Here is a 17,913-nt window from a genome sequence, read left to right on the forward strand (position 1 = left end):
TCCTCCCTCCTTCCCTCCCTCCCTCCCTCCTAAGGTCTAGGGACAAGCTGCAAGCACTCAACACTGTTAGAGAACTCCGCGAGTGAGAGAGGGAGAGAGGAGAGAGTAGAGAGAGATAGAGAAGAAGGGAATAGAGAGAGAGAGAAGGGAAAGAGAACGGCAGAAAGAAAGAAAAAAGTGGACGGGGGGTGGATGGAATAAACAAAGGCAGACAGTTGGAGAAGAAGTTGTGGAATATATAATTAAGGAGAATTCAGAAAACAAGAAACATAAGAAGACATGGGGACTTTCTCCTTCTCCAGTTTCATCCTCTCTGTCCTGTGGACGGCCGGCTTCTCGCAGAGCCAGGAGCTGCAGGAGAGGGACGCACTGTGCAACGAGGACGGCTGCTACGCGGTCTATTTCCAGCGCAAGACATTCCTGGATGCTTGGAGGAGCTGCAAAGACCGGGGCGGCAACCTGGCCACGGTGAAGCGACAGGAGGAGGCTGAACTGATCGAGGAGCTCTTCTACAATGTCGAGCTCCGGACACGGCAAGTCAGGGTGCGGGTCTGGATCGGGCTCCAGCGGCAGCCCCGGCAGTGCTCGGCCGTGCGTCCCCTGCGGGGCTACACCTGGATCACGGGCGACCAGGACACCCAATACACCAACTGGCAGCGCGATGATGCCCCCAGCACCTGCGCTGCGCCCCGCTGCGTGGTCATGACCTACAGCCGGGACCCCGAGGACCAGCTGCTCAACTTCAAGTGGCTGGACGGCTCCTGCACCCTGCCTGTGGATGGGTACCTCTGCCGCTACACCTACAAGGGCATGTGTCCAGGTGTCGCCAGCGAGGGTGGGGGGCCCGCGGTGTACGACATCCCCTTCAAGCTGCGCAGCACCATCCTGACTCATGTGCCCTTTGGCTCAGTGGTCAACGTGCCCTGCCCGGAAGGCACCCAGGGGGACCAGTCAGCGCTGTGCATGATGCGGGATGGTGGCCATGTGGGCTGGTCCAAGGAAGCCCCCTTCTGCTCAGTCGCCACCAAGAGCTGGTGCCAGGTGAACAACGGCGGGTGCGAGCACTACTGCCAGGAAGACGGCCCCCACTACTACTGCCAGTGCCTGGATGGCTACGAGCTGGACGAAGATGGGCAGAGCTGCCGCCCGGACGATTTCTGCCAGGGGAACCCGTGTGAGTTCCAGTGCCACAGCATGGAGGACGACTTCATGTGCTCCTGTCCAGATGGCTACCTGCTGAAGCCCAATGGCCAGGACTGCCTGGACGTGGATGAATGCTTGCAGAGTCCGTGCGAGCAGCAGTGTGTCAACGCACCGGGCACATTTGAGTGCCGCTGCTTTGAGGGGTACCAGCTGGAGGAGGGGGGCCTGTGCATGGACGTGGACGAGTGCCTGCAGAGCCCGTGCGAGCAGCTGTGCGTCAACATGCCGGGCACGTTTGAGTGCCGCTGCTTTGAGGGGTACCAGCTGGAGGAGGGGGGCCTGTGCAGGGACATGGAGGGGGATGTGGACAAGGACGTGGATGAGTGCCTGCAGAGCCCGTGCGAGCAGCTGTGCGTCAACGTGCCGGGCACGTTTGAGTGCCGCTGCTTTGAGGGGTACCAGCTGGAGGAGGGGGGCCTGTGCATGGACGTGGACGAGTGCCTGGAGGACCCCTGTGATCATGCCTGCGAGAACACGCCGGGCTCCTACACCTGCCACTGCCACTTGGGTTTCTTCCCCCCACCTGAGGCCCCTGCCAGCTGCCTGGATGTGGATGAGTGCCAGATCCCGGACACCTGCCAGCAGATGTGCGTGAACGAGGTGGGCGGCTTCCAGTGCCACTGCGAGGAGCAGTATGAGCTCCAGGCTGACGGCTTCTCCTGCCTCCCTCTGAAGTTTGGGGACCCTGGGCAGCAGCAGCCGCCACCCCCCTCCTCCACCTTCTCCTTCCCTTGGGTCACTGACTTCCCTGACCTCGGCTTGGTCCCCGATTTCAGGCTGACCGAGGCACCGCCCCTCGAGTGGCTGACCGTGCTGCCCAGCCTGGACTGGCTGCGCCCTGACTGGTTCAAGCACCCTCCCCCCTCCCCCACCCCCCCCGTCACTACCCCCACCCCCCCCAACTGGACAGAGACACCCGGTTGGCCTTCCAAAACCTCTTCCACCGCCATGCCCACCACACCAACTCCTGATTGGTCAGAAGAGGAGGAGGACACAGTGTGGCCTTCTCCCACCCATCCCTCCACGGCCTGGCTGGACCAGGACACTCCGACTGCCAAGGCGGTGGCTGCTGAGACGACCACACAGAAGGCAGTGCAGCGAGGGTCTGTGTACAAAGGGACCCGGGGTGGAGCCAGGGAGTGGCAGCCCACCACTGAGCCCATGCCCCACGAGGGGGGAGCACTCCCAGAAAACCAGAGGGAAGTGCTAGCCTATGAAGAGGAGGGGATCACGGTGGCGGATATACAGACAACCCTCCCGGAGCACGCCGTCCCCTCCAGCCCCCCGCCAGTCCCCACGGGCAGTCAGGGTCCACCACCCACCCACCCAGACACCCAGAGTCCGCCACCCGCCCCCCTGGGCACCGAGGGGCCACCACTCAACTCCCCAGCCTCTGGGGGGCCCCAGACCACCCTCCCTGGCTCGGAGTGGATTGTGACCGCCCCCCTGGGCACCGAGGGGCCCCCAAGGAGCGGGTCGAGGCAGAGGCATGACAACAACTGGCTGCTGGTGGCCCTGTTAGTGCCCCTGTCCATCTTCGTCGTGGTCATGTTGGCGCTGGGCATCGTCTACTGCACCCGCTGCGCTGTGCGGCCACGCAGCAAGAGTGTGGCGGACTGCTACCGCTGGGTCACGAACTCGGGGGACAAGGCGGGTGCAGAGAAAACCGGCAGCTCGCGGGTGTGACCCCGTTCTTCGTTCTCCTCGATGATGGAGCGTAAACGAATTGTACTGTGGGAGAGCCAGCCAGGACTGCTCAGCTAGCTCCCGTATTCACATTCAGACTGCTCCCTCCTGTCTGTGGAATTACACTGTGGAGCCCCAGCCACTTGCAGCCCCTCTCTGGCATCCAAACTGTTCTCTGCTGTGGTATGGTGCTCAGTTACACACACACACACACACACACACACACACACACACACACACTCTGTAACATACACAAACACTCACACACCTGACTCACACCTCTCTCACACACATGCAAGTTTCTTCTGTAAAACTGCAATCATGTGCATGATGAGTGATTGGATTTAGATATCGGTTATTCCTTTTCTTTTTCAGGGTGGGGGGACCTTTTTTCTTCTTCTTAAAAAGGACGATCCCTCCGTTTTCTGTAGTCAAAGTATTTGCACAGATCTTCAGACAGGCCTGCTTTATCATTCCACTGGTATTCAATCCAGCATTTGCTTCTTAGTATAAAACACCTGCCTCAGCAATGCTCAGTAAGGCTCACCTTTCACAATAGCCGTGTATCTCCGGCTGACTGTATCATATGCAATGTCTTGTTGTGATAGCTTTTTTGGTTTGTTTTTGGTTTGTTTTTCCTTTGCTGTGCTTTTGCAAGTGGTCTCATAACTTCCACACCCGGTGGTAATGAAGAAGGGCCAAGGTCGCAGTTAGAGGGGGAGAGTGATTTAATTAACCAACATCTGTACACTGGGGGGGGGGAGCGGTGCTGAAACATCAGGTAATCCGCTGTTTTGCTGTAAGCAGTGTGCACATCTGCTTGTCAGAATCTGTGACATGTCTGTAACTGTGGTAGGTACGTTCCTGGCTCTTTTGCCCATCTTTCACCGTGGCAAGTCTCCCCAGACCCCCGTGCGGAGACTTCAGGGGGTGAGCAATGGCTTGATGAATACAAAAAACAATTAAATATATTGATTACCTTATGTATAGTGTACTGCTTGGATCAGTATATAAGTGTCCCCTCAGTTCTGGTGTGGTAAGGCTTAAGGCAAGGTTTTCCAGATCCTGCCTTAGACCTCGGGGAAGGCGTGTGTCCTGCTAGTTAATGTTTCAAATGTTTGATAGTTGACTAGTTGGATATGCCAGTCAATTAAGAGCTGAAATTAAATTCAAAACTTTGCAAAATTGCTCTTTAGGGGCTTCAACCGAGGAACCTTGGGTGTGTAATTTAAGAATCTGTGTATATAAATATGAATGTGCTCTTGTGTGTGTGTGTGTGTGTGTGTGTGTATGTCTGAAAGCACATGGGTGTCTTGTGTGATGAAGGGCCAGGATGGAGGAGCCAATGTAGCCAATTCAAAGGAACCACTTCAATACCCTCACTTGACCACTTCACGTATCTACCTACCTATGAGTATGTTTGTATGTATATAATGTTTATCCTGTGGGTTTTGCCTTTCCTTTCATTGCAATGTCTGTCAACGCGACTCGCTCTCGATGTGGATTAAGCCGGAGACACTTTTTCAACCGGTCACATGGCTCAAAAACAGTTTTGCCCATCTTTCACGAACGCGCTCCAGGGAAGCCCTCAATCCTTGTGGGAGTGCCATCCCGCACCTCTCCCTGCCCAGGAATTGTGGGGATCAAAACATTGATCCGATCTCAAATCTCCCACCATGGCTCCATGTCACGCTGAGAGATTCCTACCCAGCAGCCCCTGCAAACTTTGGGACACATACTCACTCAACTGACTTTGTTTGTTTTGCTTTGTTTTGTTTGGTTTCTTCTCCTGTTTTTATTTGCATTGCTCCCCAGCCCAGGTTCACAGGAATCTGGGACAGCTGGACTCTGTTGCACATCTGTAAATCTGCTGAGGAGACAGTCGCTGTAACAGTTCGCAATAGACTTGGGTTTTCTGAAACTTTGAGCGGCCTGAAGCCAAGAGCGCCCTCTAGTAGCATCCCAAGGGAACTGCGTCCAGGAGTGAACAATGGAGGTTGGAGGTTGGGGCAGGCACAGATATATCAGGCAGCTGGTTCAGATCTCTCAACAGACACCGTGGAGGCAAGGTGGCGCTTGCTGACTTATGAATTTTTACCTTTGAGGAATAAACTGGGATTTCAGTGTTGATCTCTTGTTAAGTTGTCTTTTAATTTGCTATCGTGAATTTGAAATACACACACACACACACGCACTCACTCACATACATACACACACACACAGACTCTTCAAAGGTCTTGTCTCACTGATGGATTGTCTGTTTGTTTTTTTGTCTTTTTTGACCCCATCAGGCCCCTGTAATCTGCAAAACATCAAGGGTCAGGAGAAGGCGCTGCCCTCCCACACTGTGTTGTAGCTCAACTGTTTCCAAGATTGAACCAAATGAGCCCTTGTTGGTAGCATTTGAAACATATGGGATATATTTTAAATAGATTTTAGTCTGCAATCCATCCATTATATTCAAAATATGTGACAAGGCAAATTCTACCATATAGTTTTCAACATATTAATTACTGACTAAAACATATACAAATATATTCTGTATGTTTTAAATATACATAGAAGGGGGGCAATGTTGGTGTATGAAAAATAAAAGGAACATACATCATCTACCATATATTTAACAGATATATTTGTTCCATGGGGATCTTGCGAACTTGTTTTCATATCACATTTCTTAGCAGACACCCTTATTCGGGGTGACTTACAATTGTTACACTATATCTCAGTATCTTTAACATACAACTACTCATTTATACAGCTGGGTTTGACTGGAGCAATCTGGGTACAGTACCTTGCTCAAGGCCACAACAGCAGTGTTTTTTGTCAGTGGTTTTGTCAGCGCAAGAGTCTGCAGCTGACTAAAACCTATAGTGAAACAAACAGGTGTGTAAATAATGTGTTTCTTTGTAAAATATGAATTAGTGTGGATTACAGACTGAACTATATTCAAACCACGTTCCACATATTTGACATTTACAAACAGGGGCCCCTTTTTCTACATGATCACATGTTAGGGTCCTACATTGGCACATAATGTGCATATATATGAAAAACACTGTTTGATAAGGGAAGCAATGCATCAATAGGCTTCAGAGCAAGGTGTCACAGTTAAATATTTTCCCCCTTCCCCAACATCTATCTGCGGCAGACCAAACAGGGGCCAGCTTCCTCTCCTTCCATGGCAAGACCTCTCAGAAGTCAACCTGGAGGTGTTTCCTTTAGGTCTGGAGCTGAACTTTAATCAGGGAGCAACGCCAGAGTCTGGTGATCAAAAGCCTGGTAATTACAAGCTTTTTTGGCAAGATGAAAGATAACTTTATTTAGGACCACCCCCAGACTGCACAAGCTGGACACATACACTGTAATCTGGTTTAAAAAAAAAAAAAAAAAAAAAACCGGTACAAACAGAAAAGTACATAAAAATCCTTGCAACTCTTTGTAGCTGCTAAATTGGTCCCTGAGTGGGCAACTCTGCTTAACAGTCATAATAATAATAATGATAATATACATTATAATAAATATATGAGGACAATACAGTGAAAGGAAAATAAATTCAAACTGCCTTGTTTTTTCATGTTGTTCCTTTCCTCCCTCTCAGTTTCTCTGCCCTTCTTTCTTCATCCCTCTGTCCCCTCATCCCTGCGTTTTGTTTAAATGCAATTGAAAACTGCCCTCCTGAAATGCTGGGACTGTGGGAATGCTGTGGGAATGCTGGGAGTGTGAGGGGCACAGAGGGACGGCAGGGAGCGGCCGGGACGTGTGAGCGGTCTTGTTTGCGGAAGCTCTGGAAGGCAATGTAGCACAGAGAGAGATTGGGTTACCTCCCCCGATCTGGGAGAGCCAGTCGTATTTTTTTTTCATGACATTCAGACCTTGACTCATAAAAAGGAACAGTGTGTGTGTGTGTGTGTGTGTGTGTGTGTGTGTCTGTATCTGGGCCTGCTCTCTCTGTGGATAAACACAAGGCTCACGTCTCCTGAGATGCTGGACCAGCCTGCTTGCTTTCGTGTGTGTAGTTCTCCTGTCATTTCTCCTCTATTCAAATATGCCAGAAGCTTTTGAATCTCGTCCCCCCCACCCCCCAAAAGCCTGTTCTATTTCTAAGTGTCTATTGTCTCTGCACTGTCCCTTTCAGCTCATGGATGACATTCAAACACACAATCGGGCCTCTTTAGTACTTTGTAACTGTTGTAGTGTTTTGATTGCCGTGCCGCCGCCACTGAAATGTCAAGCGCCTCATTAGGGCCCTAGTTGCAAGATGACTGCTGAGTCACAACTGGCACATGTAAGCCTGGTTGAGGGATAGGGGTCATCTTCCAAAAACCAGGGGCGATCCGAGGGCATAGGCTCAAATACCCTTGTTCTAGCTGCCCGAATGTATGCTTTGTGTATATACTATGTGTGTGTGTTTACTGTGTGTATACTCTGTGTGCATGTGCATATGTGTATACTCTTTGTGGCCCCTTCTCATTCCTACTTCTAAGCTCCAGTTGTGCACTTAAGTTACTTCTAATTACTTGTAATTACAGGATGCAGCAGACAAATGCAACTCCTTTGTCCTGACTGCAAAGGATTTGTGTGTACAGCAGAACAAACTGTACGCTATTAAATGTATAATAATATTACATATTTAAACATATTATTGTTATTATCGATATCTATCTTACATAAGCCTAACTGATTAGATAATTCTGTTAATTTAATAATTTAATAACTCTGTTAGAACTGAAATCAGAAGATACTGCGGTCTGCCTGCTTGTATTAATCATGTGGCCCCCCACAGAATGGAAACCTCATCAACTGCTTTTCAGTGCAACTACAAAACTTGTGTCTTTTCTTCTCTCTCTCTCTTTCTATTTTACTTTTGTGCTTATGGTCAAATTTCAGTGTCTGCAAAATTGCCGCTCTGCTCCCAGCACTTTGAAGTGGTATCCGTGTCAAAGTAGAGTATAGCTGTACGGGAAAACCGCAGAGAAGTCGTTCACATCCACATGGAAACAAGGCAGCTGCAGCTGGCACATCGCCGCCGGATTGGCCGAGAGCATCGTCGGTCCATCCTCCTTTGCCGACATAGACAGTGCAGGCACGGTGAGAACAAGAGGGAGGCAGGGCAGGAGTATATTGAAAACACATGGCAGAGCAAACAGCCAGGAGCGCTTACTGACTCCTCTAGAGCACTCTGTTTATGAGCAGCGGTCTGTCAAACCGAAGCATAGGTAATGGAGGTGGAAGGAATGCTCTGGCCGAGGGGCCACTGTGGGGCCCTGGGCCATTGAGGGGTACTCAATGTCGGGCACCTGGAGCAGTGTGTGGGATTGAGGAAAAGGGGAAGGAAAGGGCAGTAGCTGGAGAGGGAGAGGGAGAGGGAGAGGGAGAGGAAGAGGGGGGGGTCGACTGCCAGCCCTGATCGGAAAAATATGTGATCCAGTCGGAAATATAATCTGTAATGGGAAATGTAGGTCCAGTTGTAAAAGTTAAATTTCAGCAGCACCCCCCCGCCCTGCAACCATCTGGATTTAGGCATACACTCACACTTACACATACTCTCTCTCTCTCTCTCTCTCTCTCTCTCTCTCTCAATTTCATTTTATTGGCATGACAACAGTGTACTGGTATTGCCAAAGCATTACAGAAACGATACAAGAAACAATATAATAAATAATAAACAATATCTATGATACAGAAAATAGCTTACAGTCCCTCTCTCTCTCTCGCTCTCTCTGACATAAAACACACACACACACTGGATATTGAAAAGACAGGAGTGGAGTGGTAGGAGTGGAGTGGTAGGGAAATGCGCACAGTACTGTCCTTTGTTCTGGGTGAGACATTGCTCTCGGGTTTCTCTCGTGTTGTTTCTCTGCAGCTCTGAGGGTCACTGCAAACTATGCTTCTCAGGTGTGGGCCGCAAGGATGTTCAAAACCTCCCCTAAATCTGCCACTTTGTGTTTCATTAACACTTTTTAATAAGCTTACATCTATTACAGTTATTATTATTGTAACACATTATTATTATGATTATGATTATTATACTGATCATACAGTGGAAAAAGTTCCGAGATGTTTTACAAAAACCTTTAATACGCAAATCAACCAACATGTCATAGGAGACCAGAGACTGGCATATACGTGACCAAACAAAGTCATACGTGACCATATCATAGTAGACCAGAACATGTCATATGATGCGACCAAAAAATATAATACAGTAGCGTAAAGCTGGGTCATATAGTATACAAGATGGCCGAAACAACAGAGAGGGGACAGCAAATAGATATCCATATTGTTGCATACTCAGTGGTTACAAGTCTAAGGGAGATGCTTGTTACACGTCTTCATTGTTTATATATTGATGTAATTTGTTACGGCCTAGTCTGCTGCCATAGAGAAGCCTATCGACTACAGCTATGCTGTATTATATTGGACCGTCATACACTGTGCTGTATTATACTGCAATCTACTACAATGTGCTGCACACTGCACTGTGATTCACTGTCTTATACAGGCTGTATTATAATTAAAGTACTGTCAAGTCAAGTCAACCTTTATTTATAGAGCACATTTAAAAACAACAAAAGTTGAGCCAAAGTGCTTTACAGATCAAACAAACAAAATAAGAGTAATGTATTGTGCTTGTGTGAGCCAAATGACAATACTATATTTTGAAATATAAAAATAATAATTAATTTTAATCATTATTATTTTAGTTCATGTTAGAAACATAATTATTATGGGTTTACTCAATGGTATATCCTGCTTTATTATGCACTGTGCCCCGCATCTATGGCCATCTAATGACAATTCTTCTTTTGGCGCAGAATGATGACGCAATTTGTGTAAGCCACCCGCGGGTGAGTAGGCCTACAGTTCTTCAACAGCCGTCAATATGGTTATTTCTGTCTTGAATGTCGTAGTATAACAGGTGTGGATGTGTGCAAATGAAGGCTTGTTAAATTCGTAAGACCGCAGGGTCCAATGTGGATCATGGTATAGAAAGACGCACCATAAAGGTTTTGGGGGCCCAGTTTACTAACACCGTGAAATGGTAAGTTATTTTGCAAGCAGCCTATTGTGTACGATGTCGAACTACTGTGTGGAGTATCGGGATTAGTTGAATTAATAACAACAACAATAATAATAATAATAATAATAAAATAGCCTCATTATAATACTACTTTAGTCCACAGAAGTGTTCTCCAGAGGACAACGTGTCACAGGGGACAATGGGCGTGGCTTATGGGGACAGGGGGCGTGGCCTCATTCTTTGCCCCGTATGGGATACGCGCTCATTGCTTTACCGCCTCCCCTGCTCTGTGTGTGCGTCTGCGTCAATAAACTGTCCGCCGCCGATATAAGTTAATCTTGAAGACCGCGCAGGATCTACAGTTTGTGTTGCTAATGCGCGCTAAATTGCTCCCTGGAACTTCGGAGAGTGCACAATGGCTCATTATCCTCTATAGTTAGAACCAGATGTATCAGTGCCAGGCATCGCTAATACAATCACTTAAAATAGCATTTCGCTCAGTTTCTATTATTCTGCCCCCCCCCGGGCTGAGACGCGGTCTGTCTGAAATGTGAAACTGGAGCCACAAAGCCAGCCCGCTCTGGCCAGTATATCGTTCCTGGAGGCTATGAGGGTTTATAGCGTCCTTGCCATACTTCTAGGATTCCCAAACCTGTCCTGGAGAACCCCCTGCCCTGCTGTCTTTGCTCCAGCAGAGCTCTTATTACATAATTGAGCCTTATATTGCATTCTTAGTTCAATTAAGGATTCAATTAAACAATTCATGTCATTTGGAACAAAAACCAGGGGATCCACAGGGACCGGTTTGGGAATCCCTGTCCTATAAAGACAGATCAACCAATGAATCAATGAATCAAGCAAGTTGTATGGAGTATATACGCTTCCAATTTGTGGGAACTGCGCTGGCTGTCGCAGATTTGGGACGAAAGAAAGATGGTTCCAATACAGTCGCGGTGGCTAGGAGTCCATATAACTATAAGGCGCAGAGGAAAGACAAACATGCCAAACTCCCCCCGATAAAACCCACATCAGAAGGTCTAAGTCTAGTGGTTACCGTAATGGTTACCATCATGTAAAGACGAAAAACAGTGTCGGATGTCTGTGTCTGACTAACATCACTTGTCACCGGTATACACGTCACAATGAGCTATGCTACAATGACGTGTGTGCTGTGCTGTATTGTATAGTGTACATTTATAATACTCTCTTCCCAGGGCTACCTGGGGTTTTGCTGTATTGTAGCCTGTTGTGTCGCTCGGTAATGCACTGTGTCTCTGTCTCAATTTGTTTTCATTAGTCAAGCAGCGGCGGCGTGCGGTTCGCTGGAATCGGATGAATCGAATTGAACTGCGGCCGGAGAGGAGAGGAGAGGAGAGGAGTGGAGGCGGGTGGGAGTGATTGTGTTTGCGGGGAGCCGGCTACAATGTTGATAAAGCGCTAGAAATAAATGAGTCTTGCGGCATCTCTGCCGAGAGAGAGAGAGAGAGAGAGAGAGAGAGAGAGAGTCACGTCTCTTATATTTCACACACACACACACACACACACACACACACACACACACACCTGTGGTCACTTTTATCTGCTCAATAAATACATTTCCCGGCCCGAAAAGCATTGCTCGAATTGCAATGATAAAAGCCCCGCCGTCTATATAGTCCCCCCACCCCCATTGTCGTCATAACAGCAACGAGCATCTTCTTGCATCACAGCAATGTATCTCTAACACAACAGAGCCACCGCGGCTGCACATGAAAGGCAGAAAAGAATGGCGAAGAACAGAATCCGTGTTAATTAGAACAGAATCAGAATAGAAGCCATTGAAGATTCGGGGCTGACCATAGCGGCCCTTGGATTCAGAACAAAGCGTGCAGCACAGACTCAACACAATCGCCCGTATGACATTTCAATGAAATCCAACGTATTGTCCTTTGTTTATGGCGCGCTTAGTGCGTGAAGAGGAGCAAGTGGAGATAATAAACGTTACAAAACCCGTAATGACAACAACGGGATAGAACAGTTTGTTTTGATTGGTCATATATGTGGGCTGGCCTGTGCTATTGGTCCAGAACACGTACTATAGATGTTATAGCTCTGCTGCTATGGCTACAGTTCAGATTGGCATCGCTTGGTCGCAGGTATAGCCCCCCCCCAGCATGAAAACACAACACAGATCGGCTGCTGTAGGTCACCATTTTTAGACAGAGAGAAGAGGGGTTGATTTTTCATTATTAAAGGAACTGGGAAAGGTCTAGCCTACTGGAAGTGGCGGGCGGAATCAATCCATGTCCAGTCAGTGACTCTGCAGCAGTGCAGTCCAGTTCAGTCCAGTCCAGTCCAGTCCAGTCAGTGACTCTGCAGCAGTCCAGTCCAGTTAAGTCCAGGCCAGTCCAGTCCAGTCAATGACTGCAGCAGTCCAGTCCAGTCCAGTCCAGTCCAGTCAGTGACTGCAGAAGTCCAGTCCAGTCTAGTCCAGTCATTGTCTCTGCAGAAGTCCAGTCCAGTTCAGTCCAGTCAGTGACTCTGCAGCAGTTCAGTCCAGTTAAGTCCAGTTAAGTCCAGTCCAGTCCAGGCCAGTCAGTGACACAGCAGCAGTCCAGTCCAGTCCAGTCCAGTCCATTCAGTGACTCTGCAGCAGTCCAGTCCAGTTAAGTTCAGTCCAGTCCAGACCAGTCAGTGACTGCAGCAGTCCAGTCCAGTCCACTGTAGTCCAGTCCAGTCCAGGCCAGTCAGTGACTCTGCAGCTGTTGAGTCCAGTCCAGTCCAGTCCAGTCCAGTCAGTGACTCTGCAGCAGTCCAGTCCAGTCCAGTCCAGTCCTGTGACTCTGCAGCAGTCCAGTCCAGTCCAGTCCAGTCAGTGACACTGCAGCAGTCCAGTCCACCCCAGTCCAATCCAGTCAGTGACTCTGCAGCAGTCCAGTCTAGTCCAGTCAGTGACTCTGCAGCAGTCCAGTTGAGTCCAGTCAGTGACTCTGCAGCAGTCCAGTCCAGTCCAGTCCAGTCAGTGACTGCAGAAGTCCAGTCCAGTCTAGTCCAGTCATTGTCTCTGCAGAAGTCCAGTCCAGTTCAGTCCAGTCAGTGACTCTGCAGCAGTTCAGTCCAGTTAAGTCCAGTTAAGTCCAGTCCAGTCCAGGCCAGTCAGTGACACAGCAGCAGTCCAGTCCAGTCCAGTCCATTCAGTGACTCTGCAGCAGTCCAGTCCAGTTAAGTTCAGTCCAGTCCAGACCAGTCAGTGACTGCAGCAGTCCAGTCCAGTCCACTGTAGTCCAGTCCAGTCCAGGTCAGTCAGTGACTCTGCAGCTGTTGAGTCCAGTCCAGTCCAGTCCAGTCCAGTCCAGTCAGTGACTCTGCAGCAGTCCAGTCCAGTCCAGTCCAGTCCAGTCCTGTGACTCTGCAGCAGTCCAGTCCAGTCCAGGCCAGTCAGTGACACTGCAGCAGTCCAGTTCAGTCCAGTCCAGTCAGTGACTCTGCAGCAGTCCAGTCCAGTCCAGTCCAGTCCTGTGACTCTGCACCAGTCCAGTCAGTAACTCTGCAGCAGTCCAGTCCAGTCCAGTCCAGTCAGTGACTCTGCAGCAGTCCAGTCCAGTCCAGTTAAGTCCAGTCAGTAACTGTACAGTTATTTACACATGACTCATTCCCAAGGTCTCTGTTTGGATAAAACCAGCTGCTGAGAGACTTCCTGTTATTTTTTCCACCAATTTAATGCCCAGGTTCTTACTCCCTTGTGGCCAAAGAAGGCAAATCTTAAATAAATATATACACAATGTCACAGTACTGTGGAGCCTAAGACCAGTCTTAATTAAATACATATGCAATGCTCTTCAGTTTATAAATACATTTTCAAAAAGGACTTTAAAAAGGCAAGGAGAAAAATAAAAAATATTTTTAGATTGTTCATTTATTTGAAAAATACACATCAATGCTCAGTATCTACAGTGAACTTGGTTGATTTAAAAAAAATCCAGAAAGGTTGTAAACATCAGTTGGGCAGTGGGAACTATTCCCTCAGACTCGTATCTTCTTACCTTCCGGTCACACTGGTCTACACCAAAAGCGCAGGGGCCTGCCAAAGTCCAGATCGAGCAGTTAATTATCAGGCTGATTTCAGTTTTTTCATGTATTTATTTTTTTATCCAACAAACCATGTGAATCACTTCTATTTTCCAACCCCCCTGTGGTCTCTCAGAAGCAGCATTTTAGAACTTTAGGTCCACCTGGGGACACCATGTTCGACGCTGACCTGCGCACAGCTGCTGATGCGAAAGAGGTGACGGTGCTGGGGGGGGGTGTGGTCTCCACAGGAGCGTTGCTGGCTGTAACCGCAGAGTTTCCTTATTCCACTTCGGCACCACGGTTTCACAGAGAGGGGGACTCATCGCACGAGTGTGGTCCTGAGGACGGCGTGTCCCTGTATGTGTGCCGGTGCTGCTTGTCAACAGATATGAAATGTGGGTACTGACCGTGTTCTTGTTATCAGTAACTGAAGTGGTTAGATGAATGAAGCAAAAATCACCCTCTATTTCATTTGAAAAGGTTGTGTTATGAACGTATTACTCCTCACCCTCAGAAACCAAAATAATCAGGTGTCAACACATGCATCATGACACCTCTTGTGTCGCCTTCCTTAGGGCTGCTGTTTTCAGTTATTTTGACATGCTCTTGAAATAACACTGTTATTCCCTCTGTCCATGAAAACAGTGTGAGAGAAAATGTAACAAACACAATAAGTAAGTAATAACAATGCTTATAATTCTTCCTTTTGGGTGGCTTGGCCAGACATTGACAGGGGAAATCGGCACGATTGGATTCAGGGTCCCCAGTGTATTTATATATCGATTGTTTTATTTTGTTTGCGATACCACATCTGTCAGCACCTGCTGTAAAGTATGAACTGCCCCAACACAATTCCTCTTGTACATCTCTCCCACTTCTTACGAAATACAGAGGAAACCAAAGGCCCAGTGAATGGAGAAAACAGATGTTTTGCTGCCCAGATCTGTGGGGGAATGGAATGTCTCACTGGCGGCCATTTTGTCGGACTATGTGGTGGTTTATCCAAAGGAATGTCTGTGCTTTTCTAACTTCTGCTTTGAGGGGACAGAGGAGCAATTAATAGCTGCGCTTCCTGCTATGCTGCCCTGTATGGATGAAACACACACTTTTGTCATATATGGTAGATGAAGTGATGCTTCTGCGTTTCCTCTATTAGGCCGGCGTCTAGAAGTGTCCAGGTTCCAGCAGCCAGATGGGTCACAGTGGGGGCTGGGGAATGGTTCAGACGCAGCCCAGAGAAAGTTCTCAGGTTTGATACACCCGACACTGAGCGGGCAACTAGAATGATGAGCTGTTGCAACCGATGATGGGTCTCCTTAAGTAGGCAGGGCTGGTGGGGGGGGTTGCATGGGGGTTTCTGGAGCAGTGAAATTTGTTACTGGGGAGGCAGTGATTTTGTTTTGGTGTGGGAGGGCAACACTGTGCGAAACCCCCTGAAATAACTGTAGGAAGGGGGCAAAGTGAGCTTGAGTGTGGGGGACTAATGCCATCCCCTCTCTCCCATGACCCCCAACCCCCAAGGGGGGCCCCCCGGTCACAACATGGTGGTGCGGGAGGCACAGGTGCCATTGCGGTACACTGTGTCGGAGGCCAGACAGTCCTTGGTGCTGTGGCGAGGCCCGCAGGTTACCGGACGGCGCAGGGACACAGCGCAGTAGTCCACCTGCTCGCCGTCCAGCCCGCCCTCCATCCAGCGGAAGCACACCACACGCTGGAAGGAGCGGCGGAAGTTGTCGGAGACGAAGCCATACAGGATGGGATTGGCACCACTGTTGGCGTAGCTGAGGATGACGAAGAGCTGGGTAATGGTGGGGTTGGGGGGCGCCCAGAACACACTGAGCAGCTGGGTGACATAGAAGGGCATCCAGCAGACCACAAACACGGCCACCACCAGCATCACCATGCGCGTGATCTTCTTCTCCGACTTGCGCCGCTGTAGCCAGCCGGCCTTCAGGGCCACCGCCCGCATCTTGACCACGATCAGGCAGTAGCACATGCAGATGGCCACCACAGGCAGTAGGAAGCCCAGGAGGAAGGTATAGACCACGAAGGCCTCCGACCAGGACGCCTCAGGCCACCGGAAGTTGCAGTCTACCACGCCATCCCCAGAGGGCACTGTGTCGGCGAAGATGATGATGGGCAGGATGACCACCAGCGAGAGGACCCACACACAGATGTTGATGGCCTTGGCCACGGTGGGGCGGCGGTAGCGGGCAGCCCGGATGGGGTGCACCACGGCGATGTAGCGGTCCACGCTCAGCACCGTCAGGCAGAAGACGCTGGTGAACATGTTGATGCCATCTACGCTCAGCACCAGACGGCACATCAGGGAGCCAAATGGCCAACGGTGCAGGGCGGCCGCCGTGGCCAGGAAGGGCACGCTCAGCATGAACAACTCGTCAGCGATAGCCAGGTTCAGGATGTAAATGTTGGTGGCTGTCTTCATCTTGGCGTACTTCAGGATCACGTAGATCACCATGGCGTTGCCTGTCAGCCCCACGCAGCACACCAGCGCGTAGATGGAGGGGATCACGATCTTGCTGGCATCCAGCTCCTGATCCAGCCCGGTGTAGGCCAGGGAAGAGTTGGAGGGCAGCCCGGTGGGCACCAGGGGGGTGCCCGTGCCGTTCTCTGTGGACATCCCTGCCGGAGACAGAGAGAGAGTGGGGTCGGGGCCTAGACGAAGGGGAGGAATAGTCTGCTTTTCAGGCTAGCGGCAAGCTGTCATGGCGGCTTGTCTCCAGCCAATTGGAACGGCCCTGAATGGCAGAAGTAGAGGCTGTGGAAGCATGGGAGAGGGATAGGGTTTGTCAATGAAGTTGGGGTTGGGGGAGGTGGAAGTGATGTTCGCTTCGTCCAAAGTGCTGGGCAACAGTGCGGTTTGCGGCTCAGTTTGTGGCAGAGTGGGCCGGTGGGGGGGTGTTAGATTTCTTAAGTGGCACTGGGGCCTGGACAGGTGCGGTCCTTGAATGCACTTGGGTTGGGAACACAGCTTGGCTTCAACACCGATCTGCAGTCTTATCTACAATCCTGAGGGTTTGAGGGGTGCAGAGGTGGGAGCAGCAGGCGTTTGAAGTATCTCTTGATTGCCCCTCCAGTCCTTTAACAGAGAAACATACTGTTTAAGTTTTTTTTACTACAGATTTTTATCTTGTTTGCACACAGTGTTAACTGTGTGACAACACCTCGATACTCTTGCTATGAGCTGATAATTAGTATTGCTATGGCCAGTTATCATTATATGATATTATTCAGAGTGACGTACAGTTGTTGCAGTATATCACATTATGTTTTATATATGATTACCCATTTATACAGCTGAGTTTGTACTGGAGCAATCTAGGTGCATTGTCTTGCTCAAGGGTACAACAGCAGTTGGGCTTGAACCCACAATCCTCCACTCAGGAGTCCAGAGCCCTGGAAAGTCACAGGAGTCCAATTTCATTGCACGATTCTTTACAATGGGCTTTTCTTCTATGTATTTAATAAAATATAAAGAGATATATAGAGAGGGAGAGAGAGAGAAATGTTCACACAGAGTCTGTCTCTATCAGTACCCTACCGAGAGATGCACGGTGGACATGGCAGCTCCTGTGTGTGGATGCTGTTTATGAAGTAGCTAATGTACACAGGCAACTTAACATGCTGTAGAAGGAGGCTATAGAATATAGCCAGGAACAAAGATCTTTCACATGCACAGTGGACGGGATTATGTGAAGAGATGATGGAGGATTACAGGGAGAGAAAATTGACAAAATAAATAAATGATGGATGGATGAAAATCTACGTCCGACCATCACTCGGAATCCCTGCCAGGAAAAGAATAATAAAAAAATGACATCCGATCATGTTGAGATGGAAGAGAGAGAGATTGGAGAGACTTGGTTAATCGTGGATTAGGGCAATGGCTTGATAGATTACACAAAAGATTACACGACCTGCAGAGC

At 49.2% G+C, this 17,913-nt stretch overlaps 2 protein-coding genes across 2 annotated transcripts; one reads left to right on the forward strand and one right to left on the reverse strand.

Moving 5' to 3' along the window:
• The first annotated feature begins 51 nt into the window (after positions 1–51).
• On the forward strand, positions 52–5,017 carry LOC136764663 (endosialin). The gene has a single exon (XM_066718903.1). It carries the CDS (start codon positions 280–282, stop codon positions 2,887–2,889), a length of 2,610 nt encoding a protein of 869 aa, XP_066575000.1. The 5' UTR covers positions 52–279; the 3' UTR covers positions 2,890–5,017.
• A 10,483-nt stretch (positions 5,018–15,500) lies between these two features.
• sstr1b (somatostatin receptor 1b) lies at positions 15,501–16,745 on the reverse strand. Its single transcript, XM_066717938.1, has one exon. The coding sequence runs from the start codon at positions 16,605–16,607 to the stop codon at positions 15,501–15,503; it is 1,107 nt and encodes a 368-aa protein (XP_066574035.1). The 5' UTR covers positions 16,608–16,745.
• Positions 16,746–17,913: the final 1,168 nt, after the last annotated feature.

This window comes from Amia ocellicauda, chromosome 12 (assembly GCF_036373705.1).
Source record: "Amia ocellicauda isolate fAmiCal2 chromosome 12, fAmiCal2.hap1, whole genome shotgun sequence".
NCBI classification, from domain to species: domain Eukaryota; kingdom Metazoa; phylum Chordata; class Actinopteri; order Amiiformes; family Amiidae; genus Amia; species Amia ocellicauda.

Bases quoted from the DNA above. Each gene is read 5' to 3' on its own strand.
- LOC136764663 (XM_066718903.1), top strand. From the start codon at position 280: ATGGGGACTTTCTCCTTCTCCAGTTTCATCCTCTCTGTCCTGTGGACG.
- sstr1b (XM_066717938.1), bottom strand. From the start codon at position 16,607: ATGTCCACAGAGAACGGCACGGGCACCCCCCTGGTGCCCACCGGGCTG.